The sequence below is a fragment of the Phalacrocorax aristotelis genome, chromosome 12 (assembly GCF_949628215.1).
Source record: "Phalacrocorax aristotelis chromosome 12, bGulAri2.1, whole genome shotgun sequence".
NCBI lineage: Eukaryota > Metazoa > Chordata > Aves > Suliformes > Phalacrocoracidae > Phalacrocorax > Phalacrocorax aristotelis.
Window position 1 is genome coordinate 13818806 of NC_134287.1, and position 18625 is coordinate 13837430.

The window sequence follows — 18625 nt, forward strand, 5'->3', positions numbered from 1 at the left end:
TCAACTTTCCGTTTCTCTTACAGCATCCCCCTCAAAAAAAATCCTATCGTTTAAATTATTGGTGCTTTGTTTGGACTTTGTCCCCGTACTGCACGGTTTTCACCTCTCTTCCACCTACAAATAAAACAGTAACTGGGAGGGAAAAACAGGCTGTGTTGAATCTGCTGAGCTGGAATCACCACTGGGGATTGTCTTCACGAATATGCTTCTGTGAATGTCAAAGCTGTGAAGAGCACGAAATGAATGAGACGGTCCCCCTTTAAGGCAGACAAGTTATTGCGTGTTTGTGCTTAGGTTTTGGTTTGTCGGCGTCTTTTTTAACTACAATTTTCCTCCCCAGCGTTGCGGGAGGCGCCGAATGTGCGGCGGTGAAACGGCAGGCCGGTAAATAGCGGCCCGTGCTGGCAGCGGGTTGGGGCGGGAGGCGCCATGGCGGCGGGGGGCCTGGCGGGGCTCCTGCCCGCCCAGACCCAGCTGGAGTACGCGCTGCTCGACGCCGATACTCCCCAGGAGAAGGAGAACTTGGTCTACCAGTACCTGAAGAAGATGGACAGCCGGGAGCGGGACCTAACGGTGCCCGAACTCGGCGGAGGTGGGTGGCGGGGCAGGGGAGGGCCAGGCCCCGCGGCGGAGCGCGGTGCGGCGTCCCGGGCCCGCCGGGGGCAGTGGCGGGGCCTCCCCCGGCAGAGGGGGCTGAGCTCACCCTGCGACGTTTCCCTTGAAGTCCCACTGCCTACGAGGGCCGTGTGATTACGGCCCCGTTAGCTGCTTTTCTAAGAGGCAGGCCTAGTTACAGGAAACGTCACTCGGAAAGCACCAGGAGCAAAGGAGAGAAGAAAAGAACCCCTTTGTAAATGCTTCCCCCGTATCTGGTTGCAAAAAGCTGTTCTTTAAAGCCTCTTGCTTAATAATCTACTAGCTTCATTAAATTACTTTTCTAATAAAGCCTTTCCTTTCTGTACAGTATATTGATATCTCACTCCTCTGGTCATAGTGAGAACCTTGCCAACTCTCTCAGCCTCCTCCTGAGCTCCCTTGGTTTCACTGCAGCCACATAGGATGTTTCCCAGCTCTCACCCCACTGTGACTTACCCGTGCTTGTCAATTTTCATGTCCCTCATAATACAAACTGCTGGAGATGCCATCCTCCTTCAGTGGTATGCCCGTTTCCCTTTCACACATTTCTGTATCTGTTCTTGTGCTAAGTGTGAAATCAAACGTTAAGCCTTGTAAGATCTTGCAAGTCCTGCTCAGGGTCCCTGTAACCTTAGTGAGGCTCTCTGGAACTGTGGTGGCTCACGTGCGACTGCAAGACAGAGACCTCAGCAGGTAAACTTTAGGGTTAAAATCACATGCGTGTCGTGGGAATGAATTCCGACCTGTAACTAACGGAACTGTCTAGAACTGGACCCCGAATTGAATTTTCACTTTTGTCATTAGTATTGTTTCACTTTCAGCATTTCTGTCAAAGCTTATTTTCTCCTCGAAAAAGAGCTTAAATAGGTAGCCAGCATTTTTCATTTCCAGTATTTTTTTATGAACGGTATTTTAATTCTAGGGAAAAGGGGAGCAATGCCATGAAATAAGTAAGTTACTCTTTAAAAAAATAAACAGCATTGCCCTTATGCAGAATGAATGCATAAACTTGATAAATTATTCTCACTATTGATACAAATATGAATGTGTGTGCATCCATTTATGTTGATAAATACATGAAGGTAGAGACAAATCCTACTCTTAGTGAAACAGAAAACAAGCCTCCTGCTGGCTTCAGCAGCAATAAATTCTCCTGGAGCAGTAAGAACTTAGCTTGCTGAAACTGTCAGGGTGGAAGTTTTGAGAATTTTGAGATTAGTCAGCATACATTTTAAGAAGTAGTCCTTCAAAAATTTGGTTCGGCTTTGCATTGTATGACATCTATCTGTTCCCCCCCCCCCATTATTTTCAGAAAAGTCGAGTGATAATAACAGCAGACCATATTCTAGGATATTTATGTCATATCTTGATACCAGTTTCTGATGGGATCAGAGGAATAACAGTTACCAGTGAGAAAACAATGCTTTCATGTGGTTAAAATAAACGACCGAGAGTACTACAGGGTATATCTGAAGGGGTTGTATTTCTTTCCATGTAACAGGATTAATTTATTCCTGTAATTTCTAACTTTGAAAATCAAGATCAAAACTATAAACACACAAATATTTCAGTCAACTCTGAAATTAGTTCATTGCAGAACTATTGGAAAAATCATTAAGAGTTTAACAGTTTTTTAGTTACTAGCATTTACGTCAGTTTTAAAGATACGGTTTTTGCCCATATGACATTGTTAGAGTTTGAGTAATGTAGATCATGTTTTAAAATTTATGAAAAGTGTTCTGAGCGTTGCATGCTCTTTCAATTAAAAGGTGCCTATATAAATATAGAAACACTTTCAGTATTACATTAAATCTTGTTAATATTTCTTTTCATTTACTAATTATGAGGAATTGTGGAATGTAAGGATGAGTTGGATAAATATAAGACTTTTGGTTTGCTTTTCTACCTGCATAGAAAGTGATGTTGGACTTTTTTTTTTTTTAAGTGAAATGTCCTAGGAACGTTGTGTTGTGTTGTGCAAGTCAGGTTTAAGTGTCTGCCTTTCCCTACCCTTCCCCTCACTGGATATCTCTCTTCTCTCTATTCCAGATCTAGAGTGGTTAAACACTGAAGGTCCTATTTCTCTTCACAAAGACCTTTGTGGAAAAGTTGTGGTGTTGGATTTCTTTACTTACTGCTGCATCAATTGCTTGCACCTGCTGCCTGATCTCCACATGTTAGAGCACGAGTACTCTGATAAAGGTAAGAGTGCTCTGGCTTGCTTGGAATAGAATTTCCTGGCAGTGTTGTGGGTAGAGTAGCTGAGTCACTTTGTTGCTGGTTACTGAACAGCTGGCAAAATTTCAGGAGTGCCTAAAAATGTCTTCTTATCTTTTAAGTAGCCTAAAAAAGGTGACTGTGTATAGTCTCATCAAATTTTTAAATGGGGTTAAATAAGGTATCTGTTGTGTCTGTTTAATTAAAGAAACAGGGTATGTGCTTAAAGCCCAAATCTGATATCGTCATAGATAAGGCTATTTGCAAAAAGCTATGCAAGGATGTAAGATACAGGCTCAAAGTTAATCTGTGTATGTAACCCTTGACTTAGGAACCAGGTGTGAGCAGAACATAGTAAAGGTGGTAGTATAGGTATAGTTAAGATTCCTTGTTTTTTCCATTCTAACAAATAACAAAATATGTAAGCTTGGTTTAGAATTTTGTTGGTATTGGTATTACCTTATATACCATTAATAGTCCTATATTCTGGAGAGGGAAATAAGCTCTTCAGATTTCATTTCAGATGTGAATTTATCTCTCTCTCTGAGTGAATAAAAATGCAGGGTCATCAATATTTAGAATGCAATCTCTTGTCATCATGATGACTTGTCAGAGATAAGCTGTGGTCTTACACAGACTGTATCAGCTACTCACTTATCTTGGATAATTTAATAGACTGAACAGTGAGATGAAGAACAGTGCTACTAAAAATATTAAGCATCATATATATGTAATAAAATAACATTATCTTGTAATGTTTAAGTCTCTGATTCGCCATTAGCATTTCTGATTTATTTTATTTTTGGCAGCATTTATTTTCATATGTTACCTACTTTCACTAGAAAAAGAAATAACAATGTCTTTGAAATTTCAAGTCCTTTAAGTAGTTCACTTAATATATTGGAGGTTTACATAGTACTTTACAGAAGACTCAAATAAACAGATTTTTCTACCTTGAAAAGCTTAGCTGTTTGCTAAGAAGCAAAAATCTGAGATCTGGTATAATGTGTTAGATATGAGGAACTTTAATAAGGAAAAAATGTCACAGCATTTTTTTGAGAGGGAGGTAGTTTTAAGTGGAAGGAGATTAACAAATGATAAATGGACCGCTGTGGATATCAGGCATGCTGGGAAGAAGGCCTAGATTGAGATTTCAGAAGATTACATTGATCATATATTGAATACTATCTTTAAATAATAAGAATTTTGTAGTAAGGTGTTATTGTATTAATATAGCTGCCATATCCTTGACCTGTTTTTAAGACCAAGCTGTTAAATCAGTTGATAACAAAAAATTAATTTCAACAACCTCTCCCCACAAGCTTTTTCTTTAAAGTATTGGGACATCTCTGTATTGGTGTAGAAGAGGCTGCAGCACTCTGAATTGAACTGGAAGTCTGCCGGGAGCCACTTTTCTTTGTTTGACTTGTATTGAACTTCCTGTCATAGGAGTTATTACTTGAGGAAAGTACCATGCTAATAGGTGATAAATTCTCTTTTGCATTTGAGCTATCCTAATAAGTTCTTTTTTGGATGTGAGCTGTCCTGTTCCTACAGAAAATGGAGTTAGAAAAAAGATACTTGGGATGAAAGTGGAAAAACAAGTGGAGGTAAAAGGAAAGAAGAGCAGGTGTGTGTAACATTAATCTTAAATTTAATGTGTTAGGAAACAGAGGATAGCAGTTGGATTCAGGAAGAGATTAAGGTGCTTGATGGTTCAAACAAAAAGAAAAATGTGTTTGTTTTTTTCACTATAGGTCTCCCCTTTGGTTTTCTGTTGATTTCATGTTTCGATTGTCAACATTTTCAGGATTATTTAATCTTTCTTTGCAGTGCTAAGGGTGTAAATTTTAGCATTGCAATAGTATAAGGCTATATATTGAAATATGTATGTATAAATATATCAAGGCAATCAGGGTTGTGGGTTTTTAAGCCATAGAAAAATAGTTCAGTAGATGACTTTATATCAACGTGCATCTTCTTCACCAAAGGCAAACGTAATTTACTAATCATTAAGAGAAAGAGGAGAGTTGTTGTCTTGGGAATCTTGATAAAGGTGAAGGTTGGAAGAATAAAACTAAATTAGAAAGAATGTCAGACATATAAAAAATGCTTTAAGAATGTCTAGATACATTCATGCAGGTATCTTGATATTTGGCCTTATTCTGGAGTTTCGTTCTGTTTTCATCTACCTTCTTATTTAGTTAATGGAAATCCCTTCTCCCTTCAGGGGATGGGGAACAGGGTCACTTTTGGTTGGGGTGGTTCTGAAATCTGTGAGTTTGTTGTTGCAAAAACTGATTTTGGGACAAGAGAGGAGTGACACGATTTCTTTTGGCAGCAGCTACTCAGGTTGAATATATAATGAAACTGTAGCGTTACTAAACTGTAGATTTTTAAAAGTAGCATTTATTGACACATTTCATGGGTATATTTATCATGCTGTAGAAGTGGTGGAGGGTGCTGACCTAGCAGACAATATTAGTCAGAATGAAAACATCATCTTACTCTGACAAAACATCTGTCTTAATGCATTTGGATCTTTAATCTATTGTTTGAACATTTGAAGAAATGTTGCCTTTATTTTCTACATAACTAAGAACAAACCTCAATATTGATATAATTCACAGCAATGTCTTTTTTTTGGTTGTACGTTGTGTACATATGCATTTGATACTCTGTATTCTTTTTTAATGTGGTTCAAATGCCCTTAGGAGTTGGTGTACGCTGAAACTTCAGCAGTGTGATCATCAGACATGAGAAGTCTGAACACAAGAAGCTGTAGGTTTAGGGTTATCCTAAACTATTATATATATCATTGTACATATGCACATAGTTCTATTGTCTGGAACTTCAGGGGATCTGTTTCAAAATGAAGACTGCTTTCCCTAGGATTAAATGTCGCCTAACATCTTTATCTGATATGTTTTCGCTGCTATCTTCAGTGGTGCTATTTCTGTTTTTCAAGTGGCATTCAGCAAGTTATTTTAAACCCCAGCGCATATTCAGTTCATGTTATCAGCAGTCCAGAAATTACTTCTATAAGAGGGAGTACTTTCTAATATTCAGAAATAGCTTGGCATAAGTCCAGTGTTGTGCTCTGGTATAATCCTTCAAATAAATTGTTTTAAATGATGTACATATCCTTATATCTCAGCATAGCATCCGTCAGTTTCCATGAGAGTTCTTTTCATTAGAGGATGTTACAACTTATTTGTGCTGCTCAGGTGTTCAATCTAGAATCGTCTTTCTACCTTTATTGATATTTTTGAAGGACAAATACAAGCGCTGCTACTGATCCTATTATAGTTAAAATGTTTGACCAGCTGTTTGGAGTTCAGCAGTTAATGATACAACAACTTCACCTGTCTGATATTGAAGCATACTGTGCCTGTAGGATTGATAAATACTGTATCTGTTATAGTGATTTTTTAAATTCTTTATCTGAAATTATTCAACTAAGTTTTTTATTGTGCAGCACTTTACCATTTCCTGTTGTCACACTGAAATACTACCATTCCTGCAGATGGTCGTCTTCTCCATTAACACTGTTTTATGGTTGAGGAGAAGGGTTAAAATAGAAAAATAGTTTTCCATTTCTCTGTAACTGAATAAAAAGGCAACCTGAGATTAAATTAGGGTTTTTTAGAAGGAAACAAACTCGTCTGAGCTCAAATAATACAACTATTTAAGACCTGAAATAATTGCCTTTCTTACATTTCTACCAAAAGAACAAAGATGTCCAGCTAGCCAGATAGCACTTCTACTGTATGGGTAGGAGAAAAGCATAAAAGTAAATACTACTTTCCATTCCAAACTATGTCCTCAGATGCAGTTGTTAACATTTGTTACTTTTTGAGCCCTCGTTCGGGCCCTCGTTCAGGCCCTCTCTGATGAGGGCGCTGGTTTCGCTGTTCTTGCAATGGCAAACTCCACTGCCTGTAACTGTAGGGCTTTTGGAGGACTGTTATACAAAAGCATTTTATTTTTGCATATTTGCTTGAAGTTTTACAAGTAATGAAGCCCCTTAATGGATTAGGTAGTAAACACCAAATGACAGTAATGATCTGATACATAAATTGCCATTTTAGAATTAATTGTTATGTAACACACAACAGTTGATGCTAAATTAAATAAAATGAGTAAGATACATGAGTTATTGCAGAAGCAGTACACCTCTTGTGGATTAAAAATTAAAATGCTAGAATTCTAAATAAAGAAAATTATTTTCTTTTGATAAGGAGAAAGGTGCATTATGCAAGCTGCAAAAAGTTATTTTGTGTGTGGTTTTCCTTCTCAGAGAGCTAATTGTGGGTTTTGCTAGATGCAATTGCAACTGGAATAGTGAAGAGAGAAAAACTGGGGGAAAGAGGGTACTATTCTTGCAACTATGAGAGGCTGGATGAAAAATAAATTAGTTATCAAGGTGATTGAAAATATTCCAGTTATGTTCTGATTAGATTTGCTATGAACTGATGAAGCCTTTTCCTGTTGTAACAAATGGTTATATTTGAATCAGAAAAAAATAGCCTTCTGAAAATTAAGTATCTGCTAGTACAAGTGAAACAGTTCATACTCTCAAGTCTTCCTAAAACTTTTCTGAGAAAATATTTATTTAAAAGTTGTCTTTTCTAGCTGAGTGTCCTTTCAGGGGGGCTGTTTCCATGGGCTGTTGTTTAGGATAAAGCATAACAATATTAGAGTTGCACATCTGTCTATACTTTATAACTAAATTGTATCCTGCTTATCTAAATTCTATAGCTGTTCAATCAAACCTATTTTGTCTGTAGTAGCACAATGCAACATTTTCAATTGCAGTGAGTATTTGTACGAGCACAAATTAGTCTGATTTAAGAACCTTATGGAATTCTTCAAGGATCTACACTCATTGTATTTCAGGGTATAAGCATCATCAGAATTGGATTAGGCTGGATAATGGCTGTTCTTCCTCCATGCCACCCTGTACAGACTCCAAGTCTTCTTTGCTTTTTGGTATTACTGCAAGAAATGCATTTATAGACATTGGTGACTGGGGGAAGGAAGGAAATGCCACAGATATTTGAATGCTACTGATAGAAAGGTTTATAAATGCTAAATAGAGCATTTTTTTATAGACCTGACCGGGAATAAAAAAAAAGCTACTTGCTTTTTGTTGTTGTCAGAATGATCTCTAATACTGTGGTAAAACTAAAGTTGGGTGTCAACTCTAGGGGTATTTTCCTTTCCCATTTAATTTCACTTCTCCCCTCAAAAAACTACAAAAGATCAGATGAAAGGTCTGCAAAGAAGTAGAAAGATCCCGGTTGTTATTTGTGGTTACAAAATGCTGGTGCTATCCAGAAGCATGAGTGAATTTTGGATAAGTAGTAAGGTTAATGTCTAAGGATTTCCATTAGATTAACAGTTCTGGTTTAAAATTATTGTATTGCAGCTTTCTACAACTGCGTGGTTACTGTTGTTATCTTCCTTACTTCAGATAGAATTGACAAGTTACTTTGACTATAACAAGATTATCCTTATGGCTAGCAGTATTTTTTAAGTACGAAGTGAGACAAAGTATGATATTGATACCATGTGCACAGCTTACTTCATTTGGTAGAGGTTATGCTAGCAAAACATAATTTAAAGCCCTCAGAAAGGATGTAGTCCTTTTTTTTTGTCTTCCCCCCACAGTTCTTTTTTTGCTCCTAGAAGGTACTGGAAAGTGTCTTGACTGAAGGGTTGCATGAAGGCTCTTCATTCTTCTTCTGTTGGATAGGAAGGGGGAGTGGAGAGTTTGGGACTGCTTACACAATTGTCTACTTGGGGTGGAAGTAGATTTATTTCTTACCACAAGGGCAGCTGAAGTGAGCCATAGACTTCTATTTCTGTGTTTGAATTTCATAAAACTAAGTAAATAAGCAGGCAATTCAAGGAAGCTCATAAATGTGTGCTTTTGAGCCATTTTGGTTGCTATTGTGTATGCAGTGTTTAAAAGCAGAATTATATTACTTTATGCTTATGAAACACCTTCATACTAGGATGACGAGTGCAGTTATCCCTGCTGTGGGAAAACCTAAATTCTCCATTGTCTTTATTAAACAAATACACAAGTTAAGTTAAACATTTTAAGGGGGTGGGCAGAAATCAATTATTCAATCCTCTTTTTTCCTCTTTTTTTTTTTTTTATTTAAGGAAAGCGGTTCAAGCCTGCCTGGTTTGTAACGAGTGCTAGTTCTTATTTTGTCATAGTTGTCAGTGCCGCCATTTTTATTTGAAATATAGAATGTTGTATTGATTTCAGAAGCCTATACGTTATTTTTATACTGTTTATCTAGAGTTAGGAATGCCAAGGTAACTCTAGACTTCCAGAGTTCAGTTTTACATTTGTGATTCCCAGTTAACTGTGGAAAAGAATTAATTTTCTAAAACACCATAGTTGTGTATAGGAATCAAAAGACAAAGAGGTATAGTAAACATCTGAAAAAAACCCAAAATATCAGTTGAACTGCTACAGCTTAACCCATAATTATTTTGAAAGTATTTTCTACCTTAGCATGTAGAGGTTTAGGAGCTAAGAACAATTTATGACATATTAAGTGTCAACCAGCTGGGGAAATAATGCTCCTGACGTTCAGTAATTTTACTGAAAAGTTATTTCTGAGTTTCACTATTTTGTATATGTAGCTACCTGTATTCCTCCTGAGGTGTAATTGCTTTTTGTTTGTTCAAATCTTCTTTCATTCTGGAAAGCAGTCAGTCACATTGTGAGATAATTGTGCTTCATTTTTACTTTTTTTTATTCAAATACAAATGTTTCAATGCACGACTTTGTTTTTCCTTTCAGATGGTCTTATTATTGTTGGTGTCCATTCAGCGAAATTCCCAAATGAAAAAGTTCTGGACAACATTAAAAGTGCCATTCTGAGGTACAATATTGTCCACCCTGTAGTAAATGATGCAGATGCAACACTGTGGCGTGAACTAGAAGTGTCCTGCTGGCCAACTCTGGTCATCCTTGGGCCTCGTGGAAATATGCTGTTTTCGCTTGTTGGAGAGGGACACAGAGAAAAGTTGTTTTTATTTACTTCTATAACACTGAAATTCTACAAGGAGAGAGGACAAATCAAAGATAAAAACATTGGAATAAAGCTATACAGAGACTCCCTCCCACCTTCTCCCCTGCTGTTTCCTGGCAAAGTGACCATAGATAACTCAGGAGAAAGGCTGGTAATAGCAGACACTGGACATCATAGGATTTTGGTTACTCAAAAAAATGGGCAAATTCTACACACTATTGGAGGTAAGGGTATATAAGTTTATTATAGTAATTTTAGTTTAGGAGCAGAGTATGTTTGCTGGATCTACTAGGTTGATTCTTTTCTTAGAGGACATAGCAGTTTATAAACACTGTCAGAAGTTGTGGGTTTTTTATCTACTGAAATCACTTTTATTGGGTATGGGGGGGATATAGCATAGTACCATCAGTAGGAATCTCCATTAATGCAGCTGTTGGAGATGTCCAATTTTTTTTACTTTGTTCCATTGATTAAGATTTGTATTTTTGTGATGTCCAATATGAATTACAAAAAAATACATTTTGTATTCTTCTGAAATAGTTACAAATGAGTTTAGATTTAAGTGACATACATCCACATCCAACAGCAAGGTAGGGAAAAGAAAAGAGACAATATGCCTCCCTTTTCAATAGAAGAAATGAGTGTTGAATTGTGGTGGTGGTGTGGTGTATAGGGAGGGTTTTGGAGCGTGTTTTTTGTATGGTTGTTGCTGCTGTTTTTTAAATCAAAAGTATTTCTCTGCAGGATCCCCTTCTGGTTTTTACAGGAGGGGAGAATTATTAACAGTGGCATTGCACTAGTACATAGGCGCCTGAAATGATGTTGCCTTAATATGTATGAAAAGGCCTGTGTTCTCACCAAAATTGATGTCTAACATATAAACAAGTTATGGAAGTAGTGAAAGTTAAGCATTTTAAATGTAGTTACAGTTGTTACAAAGTTTGTATTAGTAACATTTCAGCTTTAAAAAACTAATCTCTTAACTGTTTTTGTAGAACGACTATCTGCTTTACAATGCAAATCAAGAAAATGTAGTTGAACTTGCACAGTCTTTGTATGCTTTACTCTTTCATAAATGAAACATTCATATTTGTTCTTCTTTTTAATGTGTTGTAGTGGTTAAAGTTACATCTTAATGCACCAAGTGCATAGCTGTTAGGACAGTCCATCTATGAGCAGCCATAACAGACAAATTTAGGAAGTGATTGAATCCCCAAATTATTGAAAACAGTGGTTCATTTATGTCTCAGAATCAGGACCTGTATGCTGATGTGTCGTATATTACTTAGTCTGGTATTGACTAATGCCTATCCCATAGCAGGATCCTGCAAACCCCATAAAAATACCAGTGGCGCTGCTGTTTAAAGAAAGGGGGAAAACCTATTTCTATTTGAAGTAGCAGTGCATTGAACAGACAGGCTAATTATCCAAGTTAATCTGATAAAGGCATTAATCTTAATACCCTTCTCCTATTGGAAGTACAAACAGGACTTCTGATGATAAAAGTGAGAGAATTTGGTTTCTGTTTGATATGTGAGATGAATTATCTTCTGCAAGGTACCCTTTGGTGCTCTGAGGTAGTCATTAAGCAGCAATTCAGAGGAAAGTGTCCTAATCTCTGAACTGGCACCCCTCCTTTCTGTGGCACTCTGTGCTATTCCCTTCCCTGGGGATGTGCACCCCGACACTTACCAAGGGGAACTACTGGAATCTGGCACACCAGGACCTCAGTACTTCATGTCTGTTAAGGTCTACATTGTCCTCTGACAGTAGGTTGTAAATGTTTGTGTGTTTCAGTGACTCAGTTAAATGATTCAGAGGGCAGAAAGTAATGTAACAAAGCTGATAATGCAGTAATAAACGTGGGCATGCACAAAGGTTGAAATTACTATATTTGCATCATAAATCATGATGCACACATATATCTAAATGTCTTCTGCTGACACATACTGCTAATGCACTTTAAATGTTGCTACCTCTGAAATACAATGCTTACCTTCATGCTGTTATGTTCAGGTCACGTTCCTTTCTGTTTCTTGATTATTCTGTGCAGAAGACTGTCACTCCATCATTCTCACTGTTCTTTTGTGTAATTAGTTCCATGTCATCTTTTTCCTAATTATTATCATTAAAGAGAAAATGCTGCTAATCAAATATTAGTTTTATATGCTAGTACACCAGAATCTAAACCACTGAAATGGAATTGAGCTTTGGAATGAAAAGTTTTTGCTGCTGCCTTGCTTTGATGTAGTCAGGAATAAAAAAAGATGTAGTTTTGTATTTCTGTCTTCTGTTGTTGCTGTTGCCCTATAGTGCAAGGGAACAGGAGCAATTTAGACCTCTGTTAAGAATTTTCTTTGGAAGATGAGCTTAAAGAAGCAGAGAACTTGTGGAGAATGAGTTCTAAACTTAATAGCACCAGGCTATTGTATTTACATGCAACGGTTTAGAATGAGACTACACAAAATATTAACAATGTCAACTTTACAAGGTGCTCTGAAATAATTTCTTAGAATACGTAATTATCTTATGGGTTTAAATGTGTAGACTTTATTTTAAATTTCTTTTTGCTAAAATTACTTTTGAGTTCACTTTGTTTCATTTATAGGTCCAAACAGTGGAAGGAGAGATGGAAGATTTTCAGAGGCAGCTTTCAACTCACCACAAGGGATCGCAATAAAAAATAATGTTATTTATGTAGCTGATACAGAAAATCACCTAATTAGAAAGGTAAATTTTCCATAAGGAAAGTAAAAATTTAATCTCCTATACCTTATTCTACTTACACAGCTGAAAACTGACACCAAATTAATTACGCTCTAAATACTCTCAACATCAGGAAGTAAATTTGGTCCAATACCTTACGAATAAATGCTTTGTGCAGTTTATTTTTTAAAAGGCTACACATACTTTTGCACTTCCTTTAAAATGAAGATGATACATGCTACTCGTTTTAGCATAACTGATTTTTTTTTCCTAGTGACTCTTACTTTCCTGTTATGAGAAACATCTATTCTTAGTACTGGAAGCAAAAATTGTTTTTGTTCCTACTTCCAGTAGTATCAGATTCTTATCTAAAGTTATTGTACTACTATGTTTCAGTGAAGACCTAAACTTTTGTTAGCTGACTGGGTCTCTAAAGTACAGGTAACTGCTTTAATTTCAGAATTGTCTGCATGTGGATTTCTTTTTTAATTAAAACTTGCAAGGGTTTAGCACGTAGGAATGTTACTCTCTATTATATATTGTCATGGGATCTTACGTTTGGTTAGGTCTAATTTAGAATATTCAGAAGTTAAGTTTGTTAAAGCAAGACAATATTACCTTATTATTAGAAGTATTTTATGCCTCTCAGATGCTCACCAATATGTCTGATTCATGATCAGAGGAGGTACGTCGTTACTCAGTTTGGGGTGCCTTTGTACGGTTAAGTAGGTTCTTTCTGTGTTTCATTCCAAAGCACTAGTCCACAAACTCCCTACACAGTGTTCATTGTAGCTGGCTGTCAGGTTCTGTTCTAGAAAGTACCAAAGCTCTCTGTTGGTAAAGAAACATTTTTACTAAAAATGAGTAGATTGTTCCAGGTTTCTCATCTTAGTAATATTTATCACTGTAGCCTGGTGACCACAGGAAATTGAGTGTTGCAGGTAGCAAAGACAGCACAGAAACATCTGAAGATCTGGATCATACTGCTTCTGCATCTCTCATGATAATTAGCTGTTCACTTTCTTCTAAATGTGCCATGAGGGTAGCCAAGAATTAAAGTAATACAGCAGCTACAGGACATTCTTTCAAATGTCTGCGCAGGCCATGGGCCTTGCAAAAAGAATGCATTTACTGCTACAGAAGTTAGAAGATGCTATGAGTGAAAGACTCCCTTTTTATATGATCATCACAATAAATTCATGAGAGGTGTCGGAAGTCACTTAGAAAATAATCAAAAGGGGAATAAAAATAAAGGGATTTAGGTTGTAGAAATTAAATAAAATAAAAACATTGCTTCAGGGCATGAGATAAACAGCAAAAAGAGTATTTTATATAGAGATAGGAGATACTGTTCCAGTATCTGAATTTTTATGTCATATTCCTATAGAAGTTTAAAAAAAAAAAATCCACATACATTGTCCATCTGAGTATTTGTCTAGAAAATTTTGATGCTTTCTTCTACAACTGCTAAGCAAACCTTGACAGACCAGTGTTAATTTTTGTTGCATGTGGAAGAGAATTCCAGGCACATGGTTTCCCTGCTGCCCACTGCTTCCCACTTCACCTCCCATATCAGCAAACCTTGTGGTCAAATTAATTATTTCCCTGCATAAACAAACACCTGAAATTTTTTAGGATTTGGTTTTTTTGTCAGCAAAAACTCTCTGGTTTTGACCTCTAGCTCAAATTATCTGTAACTTCAGTCAAGTTAACGGTGTACATTCAGGGTGTATAATTTTGCTTCTTGTAGATTGACCTGGCGTTAGAGATGGTGACCACTGTAGCAGGCATTGGGATACAAGGTGTTGATAAGGAAGGTGGAGCAAAAGCAGAAGAGCAGCCTATCAGCTCTCCATGGGATGTGGTCTTCGGAAGTTCAAGTATTGTATCAGTTGAGCTTTTAACATCTCATATTTACACATGCATGATTGTTTGCTAAATGTTTTCCTGTTTTGGTAATAATCTGAGATGTGAAAAAGTAAAGACTTACTTTACAACTGAGTCTTAAAAAGAGTGGTTTCATTTGCAAGTGTTAACTGCAGTTCTGCTGTGGGTCCTGAAAAAATGTGAACTGTTACTTGATGTGAAGAAAAATTCTTTTGTGGCAAATTATGTAGTTACTGGGTCCAAATAGAGAAGGAAATAGTGATTGCTTTTGTTAGGCCAGTGCTTTATGCCAAGATGACTTAAGAAGCAGCTACATTTTACAGGAATTGGGCATTGTCTAGAAGTTCCTTTCCTTGACTATACAGAAATGTCTGACTACTTGTAAATATTTGAGTTTAGGAAATAAAAATAATTTTATTTGGGGACCTCTGTTTATTCCTGTTTAGGTGGCGTAAAATTGCGAGATACACAGTCATGATAGAGTCAATCAGATAGGAGAGGAATACCTCAGAAAAAACCTTGCAAGCAATAGGGGGTAAAATTTAAATCTCTGCATAATAGGATGCAAGAATTAGCTTCTGATTTAAGTAGCTTCCTTTCCTGATTAACTTAACACATGCCTGAGCTTAACATTGCATAACTGCCATGTTTTCAACTGTTATTGACTGTGAGTTGATACCCTATTTTCTCATGTTTCCATTTCAATATAATTTAGAAGTTGCAGGTGCCAGTTTCTTAACAATAGCAGAAGGATGCTTTAATGTGGCATAAAACCCTCAGGTCAGTATTGCAGGCATAAATACTGACGTCCAATATTGGGGTTTCTTGAATCTGCAGATGAATGGTTTGGGGAAGTAGCATGATTTAAATCTGATATCTTTAAATTAGAGGTGTTTGCAAGATTAGTAAATTAGAACATTTTACTGACCTGGAAGCATTTGTTATACTCTTGGTTCAGTTATGAGGGAGGAAAACATACTCAAATTAAGTGTAAGGGAATATGAAGATAGTTCATAAATGCTGGTTGTACAGAAGTCTTCTGGTACAAATACATTGTTAGTTTACACAGGGTACCACCAGCAGCCTTGACTACTTCAGTAAGTAACTGGCATCAATTTTTAGATTTAACACTTGCAGTAACATATCTGCCACCAAAAAAAAAAAAAAAGGCACCTTTTTTGAAAGGCTTTGCCAATGACATGCCTTATGGTCTGTGTTAAGCATATGGAATCCTACTTGTAAGAGAAAGGAGGAGTACCAGAAGGAGAATCTCACTGGATGTGGGTTGCATGAGTTTTGCTGAATTTTATCCAACCTGATTTTCCTTTTGTGAACTGGTAGACTGTTGTGTGACTAGATGGTATAGTTTTCAAGGTATCTTGAACTAGCAAGTGGTCTCCACGTGACATTACTATAGAGCTGTTTCTCAGATCAGCAGAGGAGGAGATTAAATAACTCATCAGTGCCTCAGAAACTTAAGCTGGTTAACAGATCTATTCAAAATATCCTATAATTTTACTTTTCAATTTTCATGATGCTTCCTTCTGCTTCTGCCAGTAGTTGAATATCTGTTGACACTTTTAATTTTTGAGAGCTGTGCTTGTTAAATATTAATTGATATGATTGTTAACAACATGAACATAGTAATCACTGAGTTAGTCACCTGTAGAGGATTAGTCATCTACACTGCTCAACACTCGCTGCTGAATTTTTATAGGCATTTACCTAAAAATCAGATCTTCTGAATGCACTCTGAGATCAGTATAGATTTTTTTCATGTCAGTTAGAACCTACCAGCCGGTTGTCTAGTTAGATCTCTACAAAATATAATATAACCTGCCATTTAAGAAGAGCTTAGATCAATTTAAATTCCTTCTTTGAGAGGTAATAGACCAAATAGATAAAATGGGCGAGGAAGTGTGCTTCAGTTTCTTTTTAAGATTTTTTTTTTTACATGTAAGTAAAGTAAGCTAGGAAAAATTTAAATTACTGTAATAGCTATATAAAACTCTTTAGAAAACTATAACCAGAGAGAGATGTGAAAATAGAGGGTTATATTGAGAAGAATGATAACACGAGTCTGTCTTGGAGCATGAGGAACCAGGATTGTGTCTGATAGTGCGTTTGTCTTACAGCATAGATACTGTTGTGAGCTGCAGTGACTTCTTTGAGCTTGTTGCCAGACATCAAAATAGTTTGTCAACCCTGCAGCAGAGTTTGTCAGAGTTGTATTGTTACTGCAAATTGCTTGAGCCTGGTAGGATCTTCTGTTACTGTCCAGTATATCATAGGATGCGTTTGTTATTCAGTAAATGCATGCGTAGCACAGTTTTGTAGGAAATCTTCACCATCCTGGGCAGAGACCCAGCCTTCTGTTGGTGATTCTCAGCGTGCTGTCCTATAAGTAGATACCCTGTTGTCAGTATATTAAAACTGGTATGCCAATGCGTTCGGGTGGATGATGTAATTGACGAGAGTTTAAAAAATTACTTTTGTTTGCATGCACGCAGCAGTGCCCATTTTTTACGTAGGCTTATATGTATCTCTGTGCAAATTGCAGGTGGTAATGTACACTTCAACAACTTAGGTTCATTATTACAAAATTCTTAAGTTTGACTTCTGTGTTAACTGGCATGGCATATGGTACATAACATCATACTTTGACATTTTCCTTAGATCTCTGTAGCTTAAACTGTGTACGAGGGGCATTTTTTCTTTTCAGAAGACAGATTTACAGATTTTATCATTTTTAAATAAGTCATGCTTCTGTGGATTTCCTTTCAGTGTCCAAAGCTATGCTATCCAGAACATGAAAAGAGAAAAAAAGTTCAAATGTTTAAGCTGTTTGTGTACTACACTAGATAGTATTGAGCAGCTTATGCTGACCTTTTTCAAAGTCTCAAAAGGAAAGGTTACCAATGAAGTGAAAAATTTTTTTCTGTATCACTTATATTTCTTGAGATCAGTCCTACATACAGTTTAGAGTATGTATTGATGAACTAAAAGACGTCATTGTTTGCTTTTTAAGATTTTAATGTATGATTTGTTGTGAAATTAAAAATAACGAGAAAAAAATGTTTATGGGGGGTGCAGATAAGTTAATATTCAGAACAAATACTACTAAGTAGCATGCTTTTAAGCATCCTCATCTTATTTCCATGGGATAATAGGCTTTGGTTTCCCCATTTTAGACAGAAGCTGAAGTCTGAGGCCAAGAGGTTAAGTGACTGTGAAATACCATTTAAAAGAAAGTTGGTAAAAATGTCTCTCTTTAAGGTAGGGGAACTAATGGAGACAAAACACGTGCTAGGATTCAGGCACAGTGTTCTTGTCATTTTTTGTATTTTAGTGGTGGCCACTGAGCTTGTGTTTTACCCTCCCCCTTTAAAATTCTTGAATGAACTCCATGGATTATATTCTGGCTTCCTTGAAGTTGATGCTGAAATTTGCATTGACATAAACTGTGCAGGAAATACAGGGGGAGGGCCAGCAGCTTAAAAAGACATTATTAAATTACTGTGTGCTTTTTTAGCTTTCCCTGTTGTCCCCTTCTATTTTTATCCAGTGGGTGTTGAAAGCAAGTGATACTTAAATGCACAGTTGATCTGAGCTTGAAATGTTCTTGATAGCTGCATTCTTGCTGGAAGGAACAGGACAATGACCTGTGCTTGGTGACATAACTGTGTTTCACATTCCAAAATCTGGTCTTAAATTGCATGATTGTAATCTATTTGTAGAAACTCCCAAGTACAGTATTGACCATGCTTTCAGTAAGCTAGTTGGGAGTTTTTACATCAATTTAGGTTTTACATAGATATTATTTAAATGAAAGTACAGTATTTTATCATACTGATATAGCCCTTAAAAGGCAGAAGTATGTAAGATATTTTTTTTCTCTCTGTGTTTCTGCTAGAGGATTATTTAGTACCACTGCATTCCAGAGGAAACACTTTTTTTTCTGAATTACTCATGGTGATTCTTCCCTAGTTTTACAAAAAAGTAAAGCAATAGTCACTTCAGCAATAAGCCATTAGCACTTCCTGGGGGAGCTCAGACCATAGATGAGCTGTTTATATCTGAACTGACTGTATCTTGAAAGTATGCTTTCTGCATGTCACTTT

At 36.7% G+C, this 18625-nt stretch overlaps 1 protein-coding gene across 1 annotated transcript in view; it reads left to right on the plus strand.

Moving 5' to 3' along the window:
- Window positions 1-183: 183 nt before the first annotated feature.
- Window positions 184-18625, plus strand: part of NHLRC2 (NHL repeat containing 2) — a 33613-nt gene continuing 15171 nt past the window's right edge. Inside the window, exons 1-5 of the mRNA XM_075107925.1 lie at window positions 184-592; window positions 2686-2838; window positions 9680-10135; window positions 12520-12641; window positions 14368-14497. Coding sequence (XP_074964026.1) covers window positions 430-592; window positions 2686-2838; window positions 9680-10135; window positions 12520-12641; window positions 14368-14497 — 1024 coding nt within the window. The 5' untranslated portion in view covers window positions 184-429. The remainder of the gene's footprint in view (window positions 593-2685; window positions 2839-9679; window positions 10136-12519; window positions 12642-14367; window positions 14498-18625) is intronic.